The 19,685-nt window shown below is 42.6% G+C and overlaps 1 protein-coding gene across 5 annotated transcripts in view; it reads left to right on the plus strand.

The window, feature by feature from the left end:
* Positions 1-19,233, plus strand: part of ephb2b (eph receptor B2b) — a 184,360-nt gene extending 165,127 nt beyond the window's left edge. For 4 of the 5 annotated variants that reach the window (XM_050038814.1, XM_050038816.1, XM_050038815.1 and 1 more), the window contains exons 12-16: positions 7,149-7,364; positions 7,755-7,904; positions 10,208-10,401; positions 11,259-11,414; positions 14,427-19,233. In XM_050038814.1, coding sequence (XP_049894771.1) covers positions 7,149-7,364; positions 7,755-7,904; positions 10,208-10,401; positions 11,259-11,414; positions 14,427-14,535 — 825 coding nt within the window. In that variant the 3' untranslated portion in view covers positions 14,536-19,233. Of the gene's footprint in view, positions 1-7,148; positions 7,365-7,754; positions 7,905-10,207; positions 10,402-11,258; positions 11,419-14,426 lie in introns of those variants that run through there. The other variant, XM_050038818.1, reaches the window with a different exon arrangement.
* Positions 19,234-19,685: the final 452 nt, after the last annotated feature.

The following is a 19,685-nucleotide window of genomic DNA, read 5'->3' on the forward strand; positions in this document are numbered from 1 at the left end:
TGCGCTCGCAGTTCCGTATATTCGGACACTGCGAGCAGACCTCCCGGACCAAAACATCAGTTTCCTCCTGGGAGAAGTTTGGCCATCTGACGCTGCTGCTCTCTTCTGCCATGGCGAATTGAGTAAACTCTCATTACATCTTCGCGCGGCGCAGGTGCGCTGCGCCTCCGCCTCACCCAGTCTGCGAAACTAGAGGCCTTTAACTATCTGCCTTTCAACGTGCTACCTCAACTACTAATGTACAGTTTTAGCCCACTAACTATCCCACTATTGGCAATGGTACTACTGTACTTTCAATAAAGCAATCGTACTATCAGATTCACCAAAACTCTGTCTGAATACATTGCTCTTCTTAATGGGTTCAGTTGACTATTTAATCTGCAATTTCCTATGACCTGTATCCCAAACACACACCATGTGAAACTGTATGTGGGCAACTGTGCACTCAATGGGTATGGACTAGTGTTAAGTTATATTTGATTGATTTTTTACTTTAAAAAAAGGGAATTATTCAGCCCGAGTAGTGCTTAGTTACAGGGATTCATATCCTCTTTGCACACAGACACGCTCTCACGTGTACACACATATTTGTCCAGTAATTTGACATGGTTTATACACTCGTGCACAGTAATCCTACCTCAAGTAAACATTATTCACAGCATCTTAAAAAAGTGTCAATCACGAGTTCCTTCAAGGTATCCTAAGCTCTTGCATCACTATTAAACCCCACAGAGTATTTGCGTACCCCGAGTATTGATTTATTTAATGTTTGTCTCTATATTTCTTTTATATTCTCTCTGTCAGTCCTCACCATGAGCTGCAGGATAACAGCGTGTTGCCAGTTGGAGTCCAGGACTCGTGATGCACTTTGATGTCTCCCTTGTTTTTGCTTTGCATTTACTGCACACTGATTATGCAGCGCTGTATATGCATGCGTACAGCAAACACACGCTTATTTTCCCTCAGATGACTCCCTGACAAGAAATATGCAGGGCTCACAAGTTCATGTGATTTTTAATTTTCATAATCTACCCAGAAGGATATTACTGAGAAGCGGCCATGCTCCCACATTTACGACCCGCATAAATAATTCAGATACTTTGCGAGACTTAAAATGAGATGTCAGATGTTTAAAAATGAAGCTGGTTATGAGATGAGATGTCACACGGCCCCTTCACCATCTGTCTTGGGATGTTAGCGATATAAAAACAAATTTTTTCCTAATATGACTTTTTTTTGTGAGCTTTCATCCTCGCTAATTGCTCTCTTTTGCATTTTTGGACAGAGCAGAAAAGGGCCTCTGATTTATGGAAATTGGGGATGTATGATCTCTGCCAGAAATAAGGTTTATTTTTAGTTTTACTTCAGATGATGTAATGGGAACGTTCTGTTTAATGCGACACAGAGAGTGTGCCAGTGTAAGTGCGGCGAGAATGCCACATTATGAATTAACTTAAGCCGCTGGATTTCCTGAAGTAAAACAGTATGTTACACAGTGTGATCTACGACAGTCTGGGTGTCTGCACGTCCTTAAAAAGTCTTAACGTGTTTTAAAATTAAGATTTATAAATGTAGGCCTTTAAAGACATTACATAGTCTTACACTGACAGAGGTCTTCACTGCCACAAACATTTTATCCGATTTCATATATTCATCTTTTAATATCTTAATGTCAAAATGAGTCCTCTGCATGAAACTCTGATGATCTGATTTCTGATGTTACAAATCTTTAATACGACCACTGAACCTAATATTGTAGTTTTACTTTATACTTGGATAGGAGTGGCCCCGAGTAGTCGACCAGAAAGTTCATTAGTCTGCAAAATTTCTTTGGTTGCTTAGGAGCTGCGCCTTATCACATAAATCAAAACCTATATGACTGGACCAAAGGACAGACACAGGAAGTGTCCACGCTCAGCAGTCAGACAGGAGTCAGGTTAATTTCCAGGGCTGGTACCTGCGGTTATTCCACAGGCTAGTTAATAACATGTCGGGCAGGAAATCCAAAGTGTGGGATCATTTTGAGAAGGTGAAGGACAAACCCAAGGTGATATGTAAACTCATCTTCATTGGTCGACTACAAACATGACGTATCATCTGAAACATGGAAGTAGCTACATGCCCATTAGCCACTTAGCGCAATCATTACTGCTTTGCCGACAGCGTCTTTAACAGGAGTCTCGCTCAGTGTGTGACGTGCATTTCAATTCAAACCACCAAACATGTGGGCGACTCGTCGACGAATGGCCCTAAATGACGACTATTGGTCGACTAGAATTCTTAGTCGAATGCAGCCCTATACTTGCACTTACCTGTTGGCAAACTATAGATTGAGCAATATTCCTACATGAAACTCACCTCTGCACCAAACCAGGGGCATGCAGTAGCACCAAATTCTGGGCCCTATGCTTAAGCAGTCTCTATGGAGCCCCCTGTCCTTCTCTTGATCCATGTCTCCCTCATGTATCTTTTGAAATCTTTTATTTAATTTTTTTTGCTTTCTTTCCTGTCTTTCTTTCTTTTGTTTTTTGAGTCCTTGATTTCTCTCTCTTGGGAAAGACATGACAGTGTTTAGAGACAATTCCTAGTGCAGGGACGGACTAAACCATTTTGCGTTCTTCGAGGGGTGAAAGGAGCTTCGAAGAGCTCCCACTACTTTCATACAAATTTCAGTCTTTCAATGATAATAGCAACAATACATTTTATTTATAGAGCGCTTTTCAGAGTTTTGATGAGTGATTTCAATCAGGAGAGGTCGGTGCAGTCTGAAATGTGTTTGGGGAGACAGTTCCAGAGGGAGGGGGCAGCTATGGTAAGGGTCTGTTGCCCCAGGTTTAGTGCTTGGTCCTGCGTGGTGGAGTCAGGAGGTTGGCATCAGAGGAGCGGAGACTGCGGGAAGGAGTGTGGCGGTGGCGAGGTAGGAGGGGGCCTGGTTATGGAGGGCTTTATAAGTGAGGAGAAGGACTTTGAATTGGATGTGTTGTGGGACTGGGAACCAGTGGAGGTTCTGAAGGACAGAGGTGATGTATTGGAGTTCATTCAGGAGTTTGGATGGTGGACCATAAAGAATGCTGTTACAGAAGTCAATTCTGGATGTAATGAAGGCATGGATGAGAGTTTCAGCAGCAGAGGGGGAGAGTGATGGGTGGAGACAAGCTACGGTTTTTAGGTGGAAGAAGGCAGTGCTGGTGAGTTGTTTGATGAAAGATGTTTTTCAAAAGAGAGGTTGTCGAAAATAACTGAGAGGTTGCGGATGTGTGGGGGTCAACTTCATTATTCAGCCCATTTTAATTTAGTTACAGCACTAACTACTAAGAAGTAAAATGAAATTGTAGACTAAGTCGCCCTTCCATCAGGGCCCTGGGTAGTGGTCCCCCCCCCCCCACTACAACTCCCCTGCATGGAGCCACATATATATACTTCAATTAGAAAAAGGACATTTGTCCAAAAATCAGTCTTAAATTTGGTTAAAATGATCTTGAAAAGGTCTTAAAAAGCATTAAATGTAAGTGTCTGATACCTGTAGACACCCTGACCACAGCATTGTACCCTCCATATATACAGCTAATTATGTATGTAATGAAAAAAGAGACATTACATTGTAATTGAAGAATCTAACAACATTATTAAATTTCCTGAAAACAGTCTCTACCAATTTCCCCCAGTCTATCACTGATCGTCAGTTTAAGCCCTGTGCGGTGAGCCTACATCAAAACCATCCATGAGAAGAAGAAGACATGCGAGCTGCTGTCAGCACACTGTTCAGACTGAGTCTTTATTTGCATTCTGCCTCCGACCTCGGGAGACACAAAGCATCAGCTCTTTTTGGAATTTGATCTCGCGGTGAAGGGTGTTTGTGTATATGTAGATGTTTGCTAAACATATTTGACAGCACATTGTATTCAAAACAACGGGGAACCTCTGCCGCACCTCGCGGTGACAGTTTATGACAACAATTGCTGACAGTGTCAAAGCCTCTGAACATGGCGTGCGTCTCCTCCGTGGTGATCGGTGGGCGGTTGTATAAAATGGTCACCGGTGTCTGTAGTGAGCCGTCTACTGGAGGATCGTGTCCCCTGCTGCCTCCTGCAGAGTGAAGACAGACAGAGATCGATCAGAGCTGGACTGCTGTCTGGATGCAGCAAAAGTAAAGAGAAGAAAAGCCAGTCTTTGATGTGAGACAGTATTTTTATATAAATAAACATGCTAGACCTTGTTTCACAGTTCTACAGATTCCTGGTTATTTCTTCCACCCAACTTGACCCGACAGACTTTGGAGGAATCTTTCCAATTAAAGTATATGCAAACACAGCGCACAGATTACTCTAGGTGGCAATGTGTATTTGTGAGAAAGGTTTCATGAATTATGCATTCTGCTTAATTGCTGTGGTGCACGAGGAAGAGCAGCTTGACGTGAGGAGAAGCACCCGCTCGCCTAATGAGCAGCAGAGTGTTTGAAAGAGAAATAGTCTAGCGGAGCGGTCATGCAGACTCTTAATATGGCTGTGCTCGGGGGCTCGGCTCGCCTGCCCTTCCAATTCCCTCTCTTGGCCTTTCCGTCTGTCCACGCCCGCCCCCGAGCTCCCATGCTCCATTCTTTGGAATCCTCTGTTCTCCGGGCGTCGTGGTGGGTGGTGGGGAGTTGTGCAGGTGTGCGCAGTTGGAGGCACAGCTGCACGACCACTCCAGACGCTCTCCACGCATGGGGTAAAGCCCTCACCAAACTGTGGAGGGGAACAGCTGTAGACAGCCAGCCAGACCCAGCTTAGCCCTGCCCAGCCCTGCAGAGGCCAGTTGAGCCCAACCCAGACCTGCCTGTTAGCGTCCTGCAGGGCCTCCTCACAGAAACTCAAAGTAACTTCTCTACATTAGACACATGTGGGTTGGGTTACAAGTGGACATGTCACATTGAAATGATTATGATTTGACTAAAAGGAGTGAAGTGGGAATCATTTTGTTTTATTAACGGCACATTTTGTCCAGAGATGATGAGAATCATTAGAGAGAAAGTCATCCAATTTTTTTTCAGTGGAACAATAAAACTATTTTAGATCTTTTATCTTCGGCTGCGTTTAAACTGCAGGGATTTTTTTCTTTGTTCATATGTGACTCAGTTTTGTTTTGTTTTCTTCTTCATAACAGTGGGAACAGCCCAAAACTCGTGCTACTTTCACGTGTCATCTTAAATCAGATACAGGTCAGGATACAGGATTTTTTGGAATTGCAACCTCTGTGGAGCTTCAACAGTGACAGTGTGTTGTGCCATCAAAAATTGAATTAAGCATCAAAAAATGAAACACAGGCACTAAAAATATTTTATTATTTTATATTTATATTTTTGAAGCGTCAGTTTTCTTTATATTCTTTTTTTCAGTCTCAATATTCTGTCACTGTTTTGAAGTGGAGGGGAGGAGTTTGAGGGGAGGGGGTAAGGAAAGTATTTAAATGTAATCTGCATAATGAGGAGAGAACGTCTCTTCTGGAGACAGTCCCTCAACAGTGACATGAAGAAACATCAGAATGCCAAACAAGAAAAATCAAAATAAAAACAATTTTAATGCTTTTTTTTCCATTGGTTTCCTTTTTTATTGGCTTTTTTTTTTTTTTTTTTTTTAAATGCTAAAATTAACTGGCGCAGTTCAGGCTCTAAATTTGCCAAATTTTATTTATTTATTTTTTATTTTTTTATTTAATCAGGTAAGTCCCATTGAGATCAACAATCTCTTTTACGAGGGAGACCTGGCTAAGACAGCAGCACACAGAAAGTTACAGCCAAACAACAACACAATTAAAAACATAAAAGATACACAGTAACATGTAGAAATATTAGGCAACCTACACACAATGACAAGAACCAACCGATTAATTCATCCAAAGTTCCATAGATCTCAGTCTGAACAGCAATATTGGAATTCAGGCGAATGTTTTGTCACTTTAAATCAACATTTGTCACAAGTCAGAGCTGATTTCTTGCCACAAGAGTCTTGTGGAAATATTGGTAGAAATCTGTTTCAGTGAGGCCATTCACGTCGTCACAATCCCACCACTCCTGACTCCGACTACATCCACACACACACACCTCCGTACAGAAGCAGAAGTCACTGCTCCACAAAAAGCCATGATTAAATATTCAGCTCTCTTCTTCCTCATCCTCGTCCTCTTTATCATCTGCTCATGAATTCACTGGCCTCCGCTGCACATCAACTTAAACTCGGACTTCAGTGGCGTCCATGTTTACTTCCATAGAGCAGTGCGCTACGTTCGTACTTCTTTCTTATTTTCCTTTCGCTCATCTGAGTCAGTGTGGGACTGTGACCAGTTCACACTGGATTCTAAGGCGCTGTTTACACCTCATATTGACATGCGTCTTAGGTCAGTGGTGCTTATATGTGGAATCTCCTGCACAAGGACAGGAAGGAAAGCTGCACTCTTTGGTTCCCCTCGGCTGTTTCAAAGCACTGTTGCAGGATTTTTGTGCACGATCTTCTACATGCCAATGTCACAGTGCACCTTAGCTGGTCTTTGTAATCATGTGTAGTTGCTGTTCTTGCGTTTTTATGGTTCATTTCTAGTATATATTAACATATTTTTGGCTTTTTTCTGTAGTAATCTTATTTTGTGTTTCATATTGCTTGTTTTAGAGCTACGCATTTTTATTCTGTATATTTGTTGTTGTATATTTGAAAAAGAGATTTTTAATCTCAAGAGGTTTTTCTAAACTAATATTGGCCACATTTAAATTGATGTCCAAACTGAGCACTAAGCCTTGCAGTGTGAACAAAGCCTAAAAGGTCCAAAGCAGAATTGAAAAGACCAAATCCCATGTGTTTTATGCAGTTCACATTGTTATGAAAAAAAAAAAACACAAGCAAACACATCAGATCTGAACGCAGCTAAAAAGCCACTGTGTAAAGGCTTTTAAATGTGATTAAAGCCTCTTTCAAATTCTGATCACTTTTCTGTCTGTACAAAATGAGACACTCCCCGTCTGTGTTGCTTTCAGCCTTTCACACTAATGCAGCACTCTAATAAATCTATCTGTTTGTGTCTGAAATTAAAATATTTAAATTCATCCTGCTGGCCCGACTATATGCAGCTCAGAACGTCACCTCTCTCAGACGTTGTAACACAGTTTGTTTGTTCCACAGCAAAATGACGGGCAGTTCACTGTGATCCAGCTCGTTGGTATGCTCCGCGGCATCGCCTCGGGCATGAAATACCTGGCCGACATGAACTACGTGCACCGCGACCTCGCTGCCCGAAACATCCTGGTCAACAGCAACCTTGTGTGCAAGGTGTCGGACTTCGGTCTGTCGCGTTTCCTGGAGGATGATACATCAGACCCCACCTACACCAGTGCTCTGGTAAGACACTTTCAAGTCTTGATTAAACCAGTGTCTGAGAGGCTTCTCAGATTTTAATATATTTGGTGAATGGGAACTTATCTGAAGTGTCCTGATTGAGAATCCAATTCATCCGGTGCTGTCACTGTTTTATTTAACCCAGGCCTAGACATACTCCCACACTCCCTATCAATACAAACATCATCCCTTCACCTGTTCTTCTTTTCCTCCCTCTCCAGTATTTCATGCACCACACTTTACTCCCAGGGGTTTTGTTATATCCACCTCCCAGTTTGGATTACCATCAGCATTGTTGCCGTGAACGGTGTCTCTCTCCGGAGCCAGGACACTGTGACGGTCGGGTTTCGGTCTCGCTTCCCTCGCTGAGGTTGCGCTCTTTGTGTTTTGCAGGGAGGGAAGATTCCTATCCGATGGACTGCGCCCGAAGCTATCCAGTACAGGAAGTTCACCTCTGCCAGCGATGTGTGGAGCTACGGGATCGTCATGTGGGAAGTCATGTCCTACGGAGAGAGGCCTTACTGGGACATGACCAATCAAGACGTATGTATTAAACTCGCCGGTAGCGTTTTTTAAATGGCTGATTCTTGAGTCAAATTTCCCCCCTTAAACATTTTTTGAAACAAGGCCTCGCTATGTACACATATGTACATTATCAGCTTCCTGGGTTTCATTACAGACTCCTCAGAGATACATTTTGTCATCGTATCTGCTTTCCCACAGCTAAACAGCAGCTTTCACTCATGGGTTTTATATGAAAATTCCCCCACACTCACCGCAGAGACATAATCAGATCATTTGAAATGCACGGCAGTGCTCAGTGGACAATTTCTGCTCTTGACTGGAGCCTCCATTTCCTATCTCCCTCTGGGTAGCAGAGGAGAGAGCAAATTATGGGGAGAGAGATAATGAAAATAGTTTCAAATTGAAAGTGAGAACACTAATGTGCTAAGAGGGACTGAGGACCTCAACGGTTATCTTATTAGCAGCTCCAGATAGTGTTTCTGCTCCATCGGGGTCCTCGTTTGGAGGTCTCATGAATGAGATTAATCTGAGTCTGAATGGAGCTCCTTTAATGGCCTTGATAATGAGCAGGGGATTGTGCGTCCCCGTCACAAAGTGTCCTCGGGGTTGTTTCACTCTGTTAACCGTGCACCACCTCTGAGTGCCCCCCCGACCAACAACATCACCGGCCCAAGCCAGATGTATCTTTAATGTGACTTTGCAGAGAGCGAGAGCATTAAATACTTTGTAGAGGCCAGAGATGAGGTCACGGCTGGCAGAAAAGTGAAGTTGGTGGAATAAGGTTTATGTTCTTAATGACCTGACGGCTGTTTAACAACTCCGCACATACAGAGCTTAGGTGGAGATTTGTGCACAAATATATATATTTACACATTTGTATGTGTTTAAGTAATAAGGATAATTTAACAGTTTGACTCTTACAGTGACACACTGATGACTGCAGCAGTTGTTTTCACCACATGATGAGAGGCACACACGCTCGTTACATGGAGAGAGCATCAGTGCCCGTATTTACCTTATATTAGACACGACCTGTAAACTTGGGCAGCATGGTGGTGCAGTGGTTAGCACTGTCGCCTCACAGCAACAGGGTTCCAGAGTGGGAGAGCCCTGGAGACGAACTGTACATGAAGTAGTTACAGTGAGCTCCGCCTCAACCAGCTACAACAGCAAAATGCTACTTATGCATTCACTATAAACAATTTAATTATGTAATATTAATAATATATCAGTCAGAAGAGCCATTCTTGGTCATGAAGAGTACTTTAACTTTTAATACTTTAAGTGTGTTTTGTTGCAAATGCTTCTCTGCATTAACTTAACCCTCTGAAACCTGGAGCGACATCACATCATCAAAGTATTTAGACCTTTGAACCCTGAGTTAATCGGTGCAATTTCTTTTTAAAACATGGGAAAAAAGACAACGAGCAACTTGGTAAGAAATGTCCCACAAACTTAAAAAAATAATAGAAAAATAATAGAAAATTGTTTTAAAAAACTAGGGAAAAAGCTAGGAAAAACTACATTTATAATAATAATAAATATTATTATTATTTTATATTTTAGAATTATCACATAATTATTAGCATTTTTAAGCACTCTTTCCAGGTCATTTCCTCTCACCTGTTTGTTTTTAACTTTCTTTCTTTCTTTGTACTTATGTTCTTGGTTTTAATTTTCTCTTTTTATAAATTTGTCGCTAAGTTTTTGGGTCTTTTTTTCTTTTTTCGTTGCTCACTGCCTTCTTCCTATGTGTCCATACATGTTATTCCTGTGGTCTAAGACAGTAAAAAAATATATGTACACATGAACAACTTTCCCAAATCCAAAAACTAGAGTGCTTAAACTTAAATTTGTGACAAGTCAAGTTTAAAGTGTGGAGCTGCTCCATAGAAAATGAATTGGGAAAGATGTTATAGATGACAGTGAGAGCAATCAGGGAAACGTTCAGGCATATTTCTGTTTCACAACTGAGAACTCTACAACAGAATAAAGCTGATTTGGGTATTAAAAGAGAACAAACATAAAATCAGGCTCCCATTCATCGTCTAGCAGCTCCAAACTTTTTACTTGATGACATCACAAGTTTGAGACTCTGGTTTCTGGCTTTGAGAGAGAAGCTCACATATATTGATTGAACATTCCTAGATCATGGAAATAATATATTAGAATTCTTAAATTAGGTGTTTGTCTTTAAGTAGGACTTTGACTGAACTAAAGGACATGAGCACTGGCTCGTACACTCCTCTCCTCTCCATCACTCGACCTCCTCTTTGTAGAGCCTCATAGCAACCCTTAGAGATCTCTGTCTCCCCCTGCAGGTCATCAACGCCATAGAGCAGGACTACCGGCTGCCCCCACCCATGGACTGTCCCAGCGCCCTGCACCAGCTCATGTTGGACTGCTGGCAGAAGGACCGCAACAACCGGCCCAAGTTCAGTCAGATCGTCAACAACCTCGACAAGATGATCCGCAACCCCAACACGCTAAAGGCCATGACCCCGTTATCTTCAGGGTGAGCGGCGGGGAGGATGCTGATCAAATTTGTTTAAAGTGATACGTTTGTCTACGTTGTCTTAGTCACAGCATATGGAGCGGACTAGTGTTAAACCTACGTCTCTGCTCCTCAGTCTGTGAGGGATCTGCATGTGTGTTTTATCTCGACTCTGTAGGCATCCCACAAGACAGGCCTCTGGTTTTAGCATCATTGCACATTGATGTGGATAACATCTTGAACAATATAATGCATCTGATCCTCTCTAAATGTAAAGGCTTTCCTCTTCCTAACAGGAAATTCATGCTCCTGCCAAAGTGCCATCCGTGGCACAGTTGACTTCTTCTTTTTTTTTTCCGAACACAGTGTCTCTTGTTTCTCCTGGCGCCGAGCGGTTATGTAAATTAAAGCCTTTCGGTTTGATAGATCAAATCCTTCCCACGAACGCTTCAGGCGAAACCTGGATTGAAGCCGTTGTGCAATTTTCAAAACAAAACATTTTGAAGCGTTTCTGCTCTGGGTGTTAGTTTCCTCTGAGAGCGAGGGTTTACTGATTTCCATTATCCCTGTCTGTACTTTCATTTGTGGTGGCGTGCGGGACCGAGGGCCAGATTTTCCACAGACACTGAGGGGATATATTGGCTCCTTGAAGCCTATCACTTCATTTGGAAAATACACTTTATGAGGAATCAGTTTGGAAAATATTGGTTCATGGATAAGGCCGGTGGGATTCTCTAAGTTCTGTCTAGCCTTTTGAAAACCTAATGTAATAATTCATGTTTGAATCATGTGCAGGTGGTCCGGGCTGTCTATGATTTTAGAGCTGCCATTTTGTATTACGATGATTCTTAATGGCTTCGGCTTGTGTCCCCCCTCAGTGTTCATCTCCCTCTCCTGGACCGCAGCATCCCAGACTTCTCCAGCTTCAGCACTGTGGACGAGTGGCTGGATGCCATCAAGATGGGCCAGTACAAAGACAATTTCGCCAGCGCTGACTTTTCTACATTTGATGTGGTGTCCCAGATGACCATGGAGTAAGTGTCGAGCAATTCCCACCGTTCTGGGTCTGATAAGCACGAGGAAATGATCGCATGAGGCGGGTTCTCCGAAACCTCGTATATCCCTAAAACTTGAACGAGCACCAGACTCTGCCTCTGGCTCGTTATAAAAGAGCTGCACTGCATGTAATTAACAGATCGTAATACTGCAGTTGCGAGGCTGAACAGTGGGCACAATAGCTCGAAGCCACAACAGCGCCCTTTATTCTTCGCCATGTGTTCAGCAGGCCTCTCTCTGACCTCAGTTTAAGGATTGAGAGGGAACATAACACGGGCTCAGTTAGCCGAAATATTAGAGGAAAAATCACCCTAACACACAAGATAAAATCATCTTAAGCATACCACCTGTAGAGACACAGATAAAATCTTTTTCTGTCTATGGATGACAGCATCACGAGTCAGAGATTAACCCGCAGAGATGCTGAGCTTCAATTCTTTGAACAGAACAGACGGTAATGTGTAATCCAATAAACATGATTACAGTTGAGATTCAGAATTAGAGGAGAGAGGAATCTCATTGTCTAATGTTCAGCGTATTATTGTGTTTGGAGCCGAGGCTGCTGCCTTCATGAAGACTGGCTGTTTTGTTTGGCACGGAGGTGAAGCCAAGTCATTGTTGTGTGAGTCTCAAGGCTTTGCAGTCAAGTCACAAGTCATAAACTTTGAGTTTAAAGTCCCAAACATGTCATAATGTGCTTCACCAAATGAAAGCAGGGTTCCATCTGATCCTTGAAAATTCTTAAAAGGCACTGAATTCATTGATCTTAAAAAAAAAGGCCTTAATGAGTATTAAAATGTCTTAAAAATGCTAAGACAAGGGCAGTAAACATTTATGAATTGTTGTTTTTCCTGATGTTGCATTGTAAGAATCTCACAAATAATTGGTAACATCTATTTTTAAAATAATTTACTGAATGCCTCTCGCATCAATGTGATGCTCATAAGGACAGACACTGGGTCTTCAACAGGGAGTCCATGACCTCTAGGGCAGTGGTTCCCAACTGGTGAGTCACTTGCGGTCCATTTTAAATGGACCGCAAGTGACTCACCAACGTGTCCAGTTTGTAAAAGAGACACATTATTTTCAAGTACAGTTTCCGGCACAGATATTTTATTTTGAAGTGTTTTTTCCTGCTGTAGACTGAGTGACTAACCAACAGCTACTTGACAGAGACAGCAAACTAGCTCGACAGCGTGGCCAAACACAAGTATGATGCTGAACATATTAAACTGTGTGGACCTCGAACTAATGATTAAGGAGAAATCTGGACCAGTTGGAAACCACAGATCTAGGGGATCCTCAGAGTAACTGCAGGGAGATCTCCAATTCATTATTCCGTAGATCCGTCTCTCTTTCAGCTAAGGGTCCCTTAGCCTGAAAAATGTTGAAGACCCCTGCGACAGAGGAACAAACACACTTCACCACATCGAATTACATGACAATGAGCAAGCTTTTTTAAGGCAAACCAGATAGATATTTTAATGATAATATAATATGTTCATTGTTTTCCATGTGATCCACTCAAAACAGCTCAGCATTTAAAGCAGATTGTCCAACTTTTTAAATAGACCAAACAAGTGACATTGAACATTTGGCCAAAATGGTTCCTTATCTAAAGTAAAGTCGGTTCATATTTTTTATTCAGTTTTGCTTAATATAAAATTGGTATTAAATTTCATTCTAAATGGCATTTAAAAAACTTTTAAAAAATCTCATGTAAGATTTTAAAAATCCTGAATGCTTTTTAAAATTTGTATTTATTTGTTAACATTTGTTTGAAGTCGTCGTGTCGCCGTCTGTAATTTTTGCATGCGTGTTTTTGCATACTGTGATTTCTTTTTTCCATCCCATAGTTTTTATACACAAACGAAAATATCATCGCTATCATTTTTTTGTCCATCTGGCACTCAGTAATGTTAACGAAAGTTCTTTATGGTTCTCTCCTGCAACGTGATTGGCTGCCGTCGGATTGGTTCAAACAAAGTGGATCATGTATGGAAATAAGCGTCGACTTGCTGGGAGTGAGTAGCGTCAATGTTAGTTGATTCGGGGAATGAACTGATTCATGGTGCATTTTTTAAACATACTTTATTTATGTTCTTTAAATTTTGGGGGAAGTTTCAATTATTTTTCAAGTGAAAAGACTGAAGTCAAAGTGAGGTCAGGAGTCACTGGTTGAGTGTCTTTTTTTATTTGGCGGTTGCGGCTTAGAGGTAGAGCGGGTTGTCCACTGATCGGTTCAATCCCCGGCTCCTCCAGTCTGCATGTTGAAGTATCCTCAGGCAAGATACTGATCCCAAATTGCCTCTGATGGCTGTTCCATCGGTGTGTGAGAGTGTGTGAATGGTTACTGAGCAGCAGGTGGCACCTTGTACAGTAGCCTCGACCACCGGTGTGTAAATGTGTGAATGCAACTCGTAGTGTAAAAGCGCTTTGAGTGGTCAGAAGACTGGAAAAGTGCGATACACGTGCAGACCATTTACCATTTTGTCAAGTCGAGTCTGAAGTCATCTAATCTGTGACTCGGTCTGACCTGAGAAAGCCATGTGGCACGGGCGCACACCTCCGTATTCACATATTTAGATATGATCTCTGCGATGAATCTCGTCTCTACGAGAGAGTCAATGAGATGTTGTGATTTTGTGTAACGTTTGTTTTGTTGGGATGAGATGGGTGGGGTTAACCGCACGAGTCAGTCGCCAGAAAAACACACCAAAGTGGCATCTAAACATTGTTCTGTGATTATATAAGCTCTCTGTCCTCAAAGATGGATGAACACGCAGCTGTTTCATGCCTGTTACTTTACTGTCATCTCAGTTTTCATATATGTTTTTTCCTTTCAGCTGTTCTCCGCTGCGAGCCGTCTTGTTGCGCGTCCATATGTTGTGTTGTTGATAGACGCAGAGAGATGCTGTACAGTAGATAGATTGTGCGGGAGTGTTTATACTGTGCGGTAACTTAATCCTGACATCTGTCTCTCCTCACAGTGACATCCTGAGGGTGGGGGTGACGTTAGCGGGCCATCAAAAGAAGATCCTCAACAGCGTCCAGATGATGCGGGCACAGATGAACCAGATCCAGTCGGTGGAGGTTTGACCCTCCCGAGCGGAGCAGAGGGGGGTAAAAAAAAAGAAGAAAAAAAAAGAAAAAGGCGGTTGGGATGCAGGGCTCTGGGTGCGGAGGATGGAGTGGATGTTTTTTCGCGTTACAGTGTGTCTGGTCTTCCCACCAGACTACCATTCATCCCCCGTTCCCCCTCTCCACTTCCCTCTCTCCTTCCTCTCACCCCCTCACCCTGACTCTCCCTCCATCTTTGGGATCAGCTGTGGAGAGTTGTGGAAACTAGTCCATGTGATGAGGACCCACAGCCGACCCACCTTTGGAGCCAGAAACACGGGAGGTTAGAAGTGACCAGCAACACATGTTTTTTCAAACTTCCACCAATTTTCATTTGATGTTGAACATTTTAATTTTTTTTCGGTTTGTTTGTTCTGATAATTTTGTAAAGAATTTTTTAAAGGACAAAAAAAAGAAAAACTGAGAAAAGGCAAGGAGTTTATCTAAATTTATAGATGATATAAGCTTGTACGCTAGACGAACTGAGTAGGAAAGCTACCCTTTAAAAGGGCGAGAAAAAAAAAGAAGAAAACAAAGGAAGAGTTGAGGAGGTCGTCCTCAACGAAGGTGTGGATATTGTCTTTGCATCTTTTTAATTTTGGACATCACGAGGAAACGCAGAGTCCTCCGCGGCCTTCTGACACCGCAGAGGAGACCGAGGGACCTGACGTGCACTCCCATGTTTCCCCAAGGAGAGAAAATAAATTAAAAAACCATGAAATGGGACGTTTGGCATAGACTGATGTCAAAAATCATTCAGACTGAAAACTCACAAGAAAAAAGAAAAAACAACTTTTTTTTTTCATTGCAAGTAATTTTCTATATTGTGTGAAATTTTGTGATGAAGAATTCCGTCTCACCATGCTTCCTCTCACTGTAGACAAATTTCTCTTTTCGTTCACGGTGAAATATTCACAGCCTGCCAAATGGAACTCTTCCCAGTCACGATCCTGTACTGTACATATCAGACGCACTCGACCTGCCATAACGCGACGACTCAGAAACTGAAACAACTGAAACGACAGGGAGGATTGAAGTTGTTGTCACCGTCACTTCCTGTCTTTATTCTGTGAAAAAATAAAAATAAAAAAAAAGCTTGTGGAGAAAAAAAATAACAACAGCAAACACAAAAACAGGTTCTACTGTTTACATCCACATACATGTGGTGTGTACCATTACAGCATCTTCCTTCATCTCCAACACACACACACACACACACACACACGCCACGTGCACAGTGGCTCCCGAAGCGCCGGGACTCGTGTTTGATAGCATGCTGAGTGAGTGGTTAATTTCACAGTGCTTTGATTTGCTGCAATTACTAGAACTCTGTTTGGTAAGAGCTTGGATTTGACACACTTTACGGAGTATAATGTGGCTGCATTATATTCAGCGTTTCTTCTTCTTCCAGTTTTTCCTTTTTTGAAAAGACGTTTTTATGTTTAAAGTATTAAAGTTTTGATACCACACATGGTTATTTTACACACACACACACACACACACACACACAAACACACAGTCATGAATATACTTTACAATCAGGCGTTTGTTGAATTAAAAAACAAAAATGCAACGTGTTATATTTTTGCAATTTCTGTATGGATATTATTGAATTGTTATTATTATTACTTTTAGTTTTGTTTTGTTTTTCTGCACTGAGTCTATTGTTCGACTCCAACAAACACTCTGGATCTTCCATCAATGCTTCGACATTTACTTTGAATCATGTTGGTGCACATGTAGATAAACAGCGTTTCCCTGTGACAGGTTTTCATTTTATAGACCGTATATGCATTTATTGTGTGGCTTCCTGTCTCATGAGTACAGAGCTGTCAATCATTGTTCGGGTCATCGTTGGTGTAAAAGGGGAAAAGATGGCGTTCGTAACGACGACGCAGGGATTCCCTGGAGTCGCTGAAGCGGGCGGGGGTTTATGTATACAGCCAGTAAGTGATATCAGCAGCGCGGAGTTCCTGCCGGGCCCCGCTCCGAGACCTGACAGCCAGACACGGACGTCCAGCTGTGAACCATCGGTCAGATGTGTCCGGTCACAGCGGGGCGGCCGCGCCCCGATCACAGCCGCTCTGTCCAGGCACTGATTCCACCCTCTCTCCCCTTGATCACACACATGCCTGTCAGCCACCTGTCTGCCGCTCCCACTGATCTCCGCTCAGTCGGCTTTCAGCAGTTGTCCGGTTTCGTCTCTGCGACTTTATAAGCGTCAACAGCAGCCGGCGAACTGACACTCATCGGCAGGGGCAGTTGTGTCTTGTCTTGTCCTGATGCTGCATGCCACGTGTGAAATTAAAAAAAAGAGACTGGACAAAGCTTCCATGTTCGCTTGAACCAAATCCTCAGAGTTGACCTGAGGTTTTTGTGGTGTCACTACAGACAGCTTTAGCCCCAAAGCCCCGGTTGAAGAAAGCGAGAACCCCTCAGTTACTGCACCCCTGTCGTCTTACCTTTCATTATCCCCGGCTCTCCGGAGAATTCAAGGACATGAGTGGAGGGATTTTTATTCTCTTTCTGCTCCATAATCCCCTCCTCGCTTATTTTTTTTTCATCTGCAGTGCAACACATCAGAACGAATATTTTCCCTGGGAGCTTTTATAACATGAAACTAGGAGGAGGACAATCACAAGCTGTTAGTCACAGCTGAGGAGCGACTGAGGAGTGATGCTGTGACCTAAATGCCACTGATGCCAACATGCTTCTTAAACCCAGCTATAGACCGTCTTCCCTTTTCCATTTCTCAATGCTTAACAGCTCATCAGTTTTACTTTTGCGAGGCTTCTCACGGTACGGCGAATATTCCGACGTCAGGAAAAACGCTTAATGTTGTTCGAGAAATTAATCTAAAGTACACACGAGGCGGGCGAGTTTCTGCTCCGGCCCCATTAAAGCTCATTCAGATGCTTGTCCACGGACGCTGCCAAGACTGTGAGTTATTAATCAAGCAATTATCCTTGAACTTTGCTTCAAGGAAGTACCTTAAACAGGGTGGGCAGGCGCGCTTATGGCCAAGACATAAAATAGTGCTGAAGTTGACTTTATGTTGCATACTGTTGCCGCAGAGAGGATACTTTTTCTGTTGAACTCCCTCTGAAGGGTTTGTTTTTCATTTTATCTGAAGGAGTTTTAAGGTTTTTGATTGAATGTGGAGTGTTTGAAAGCACTGCATTGAGTATTTATGTATCTTTTTTTTCTTCTTTTTTTTGATGGCACAGAAGAGACGTATTGTTGCAGTTCAAGCTGAGCAGTGGTAGCATGGAGAAGAGACTGACGCACTTATGTCAAGTGTTTCAAGTGGTTTGTTACTTCCTATTTCAGCAGCAGACCGGCCGCTTTCTTTACAATAAAGCCCGAGATGTGAAAAAAACATTAAACCCCCCGACGTCCAAATACAAGTATTGAAAAATGCATAAAAAGCAAGTTAGTGATTCATCTTTTTTATGGAGGGCATATTTCTAAAAGAAATCTTACTTAATGTGGTGATTATTCTTTTATCGCCTGCCTCAATCAGACTGAATATTTCATTCAAGTGAAATTATTGTCCATTACTGTAAATGGCTTCCACAGTATTGGATCACGGGGAAACTTAAATCCACCGTGTGTCAATTCAGGATTTGAGGTATTTGTGCCCTTTTTGTTTAATTAATTTCCCCTTTGAATCAGCTGTTTACTTTCCAGACACAATATTTAACTTTTCAGATGTAGTTTTACTGTAAATAGTTACAGTACCACAAATCTGCCATCCACACACAGACCCCAGCTTCTCCTGTCTAAAAAACTTTCTGCAGTGTGGTCCCGACGCCCGTGACGGTTTCACACAACGTTTGCCGACTGCAACTTTCAGCAAAACACACTCTCCTCTTAACATCTGTGAAGCAAAGTAAAAACCACTCCTGCCCTCACCGTGTGCCAATTTCTGAAGGACGGAGGAAAACCATTAAGTCTCAGCGTTACTGTTACATGATCGTGTGCATAAACACGAGCCGTGCCAGGTTGTACCCACTGGGCTGCGTTTGAACGCCGCCCAACTGTACAGCATGGTCGGAGCGAGAGGCCTGCCTCCTGTTGTGGCGCACAGAAAATGGCTCCTTTTTTAAATGGGTGCAGCACGAAGGCACCAGAGCGCCCTCTGCTGCCGTGGTGGTCACATGTAGCTTGTTGGATTGACACTTTCAGGTGCAGATAGTCTGTGAATGCTGCGGCAGGCTGAGCTCCGGTGTTCAGGACTCTTCAGCAGGGCCGGCTGCTGCTGCTCAGAACAAGCCTGTGTCTTTCCCTCTGTTGGACAAACTTTGGTGCCACTACACCAACCCTGCCACCTGTGTTCCCCCACATGACCCTGTGTTCCCCTCTGTTACCCCCCTCCCACACCCTCCCTGCCCCTGAACACCCCCCTCCCACTACCTCTCTGGCTGTTGGTTAGTACAGGCAGGGGTCCTCCACGTGTTCCCCCCGGTCCTCTAAAGCCCACATTGTAGACCAGTGCCGGTTCAGACCACTGTGACTGATGTGGGCCATCCTGTATTTCTGTATAAATGTATATTGACTGTAACCCTGTGAATGATGTAACAATTTCATTATTTGTAATATTGTCATTGGTTTATTTTCTAAAAATGGAAAGCCCAACTTGACTCTCCTCAATAAAAAATAAGATCTGTTATAAAACTGTGACGAGTAGTTTGTTCATTGTTCATTTAAAACGTAAAGTTCTGTTGCTATTCTTGTACCGTGTTGATTTTTACTGAATATTTTACGATGACAGTGTGTAAACAAAAACAAATTACTGCTACATTTTATTTAGTCAGCAAATTATGTCTACATACAGTTGTTGCTATAGGGGTAGATTTCATTTATTTTTTTATTTTACATGGGTAGAACATTTGTGCATTTGTGCCCCCCAATAAAAACAAGGAAGTAGCAGAGCACTTTTATTTTGACATAATGAAATACATTTGCACCATAAATTGATGCAGAAAAGGCACAAATGGCTGCATAAAAATTTAACAGAATGCAGGACATTAAGTTTTTGACGCTCAAAATTTTCTGGTGGAGGACCATCAAACTCCTCAATGTTAAACGAAACCTACACCCTTAGTTGTTTGGCCTAACTTATATAT

The sequence above is a fragment of the Epinephelus moara genome, chromosome 24 (genome assembly GCF_006386435.1).
Source record: "Epinephelus moara isolate mb chromosome 24, YSFRI_EMoa_1.0, whole genome shotgun sequence".
NCBI lineage: Eukaryota > Metazoa > Chordata > Actinopteri > Perciformes > Serranidae > Epinephelus > Epinephelus moara.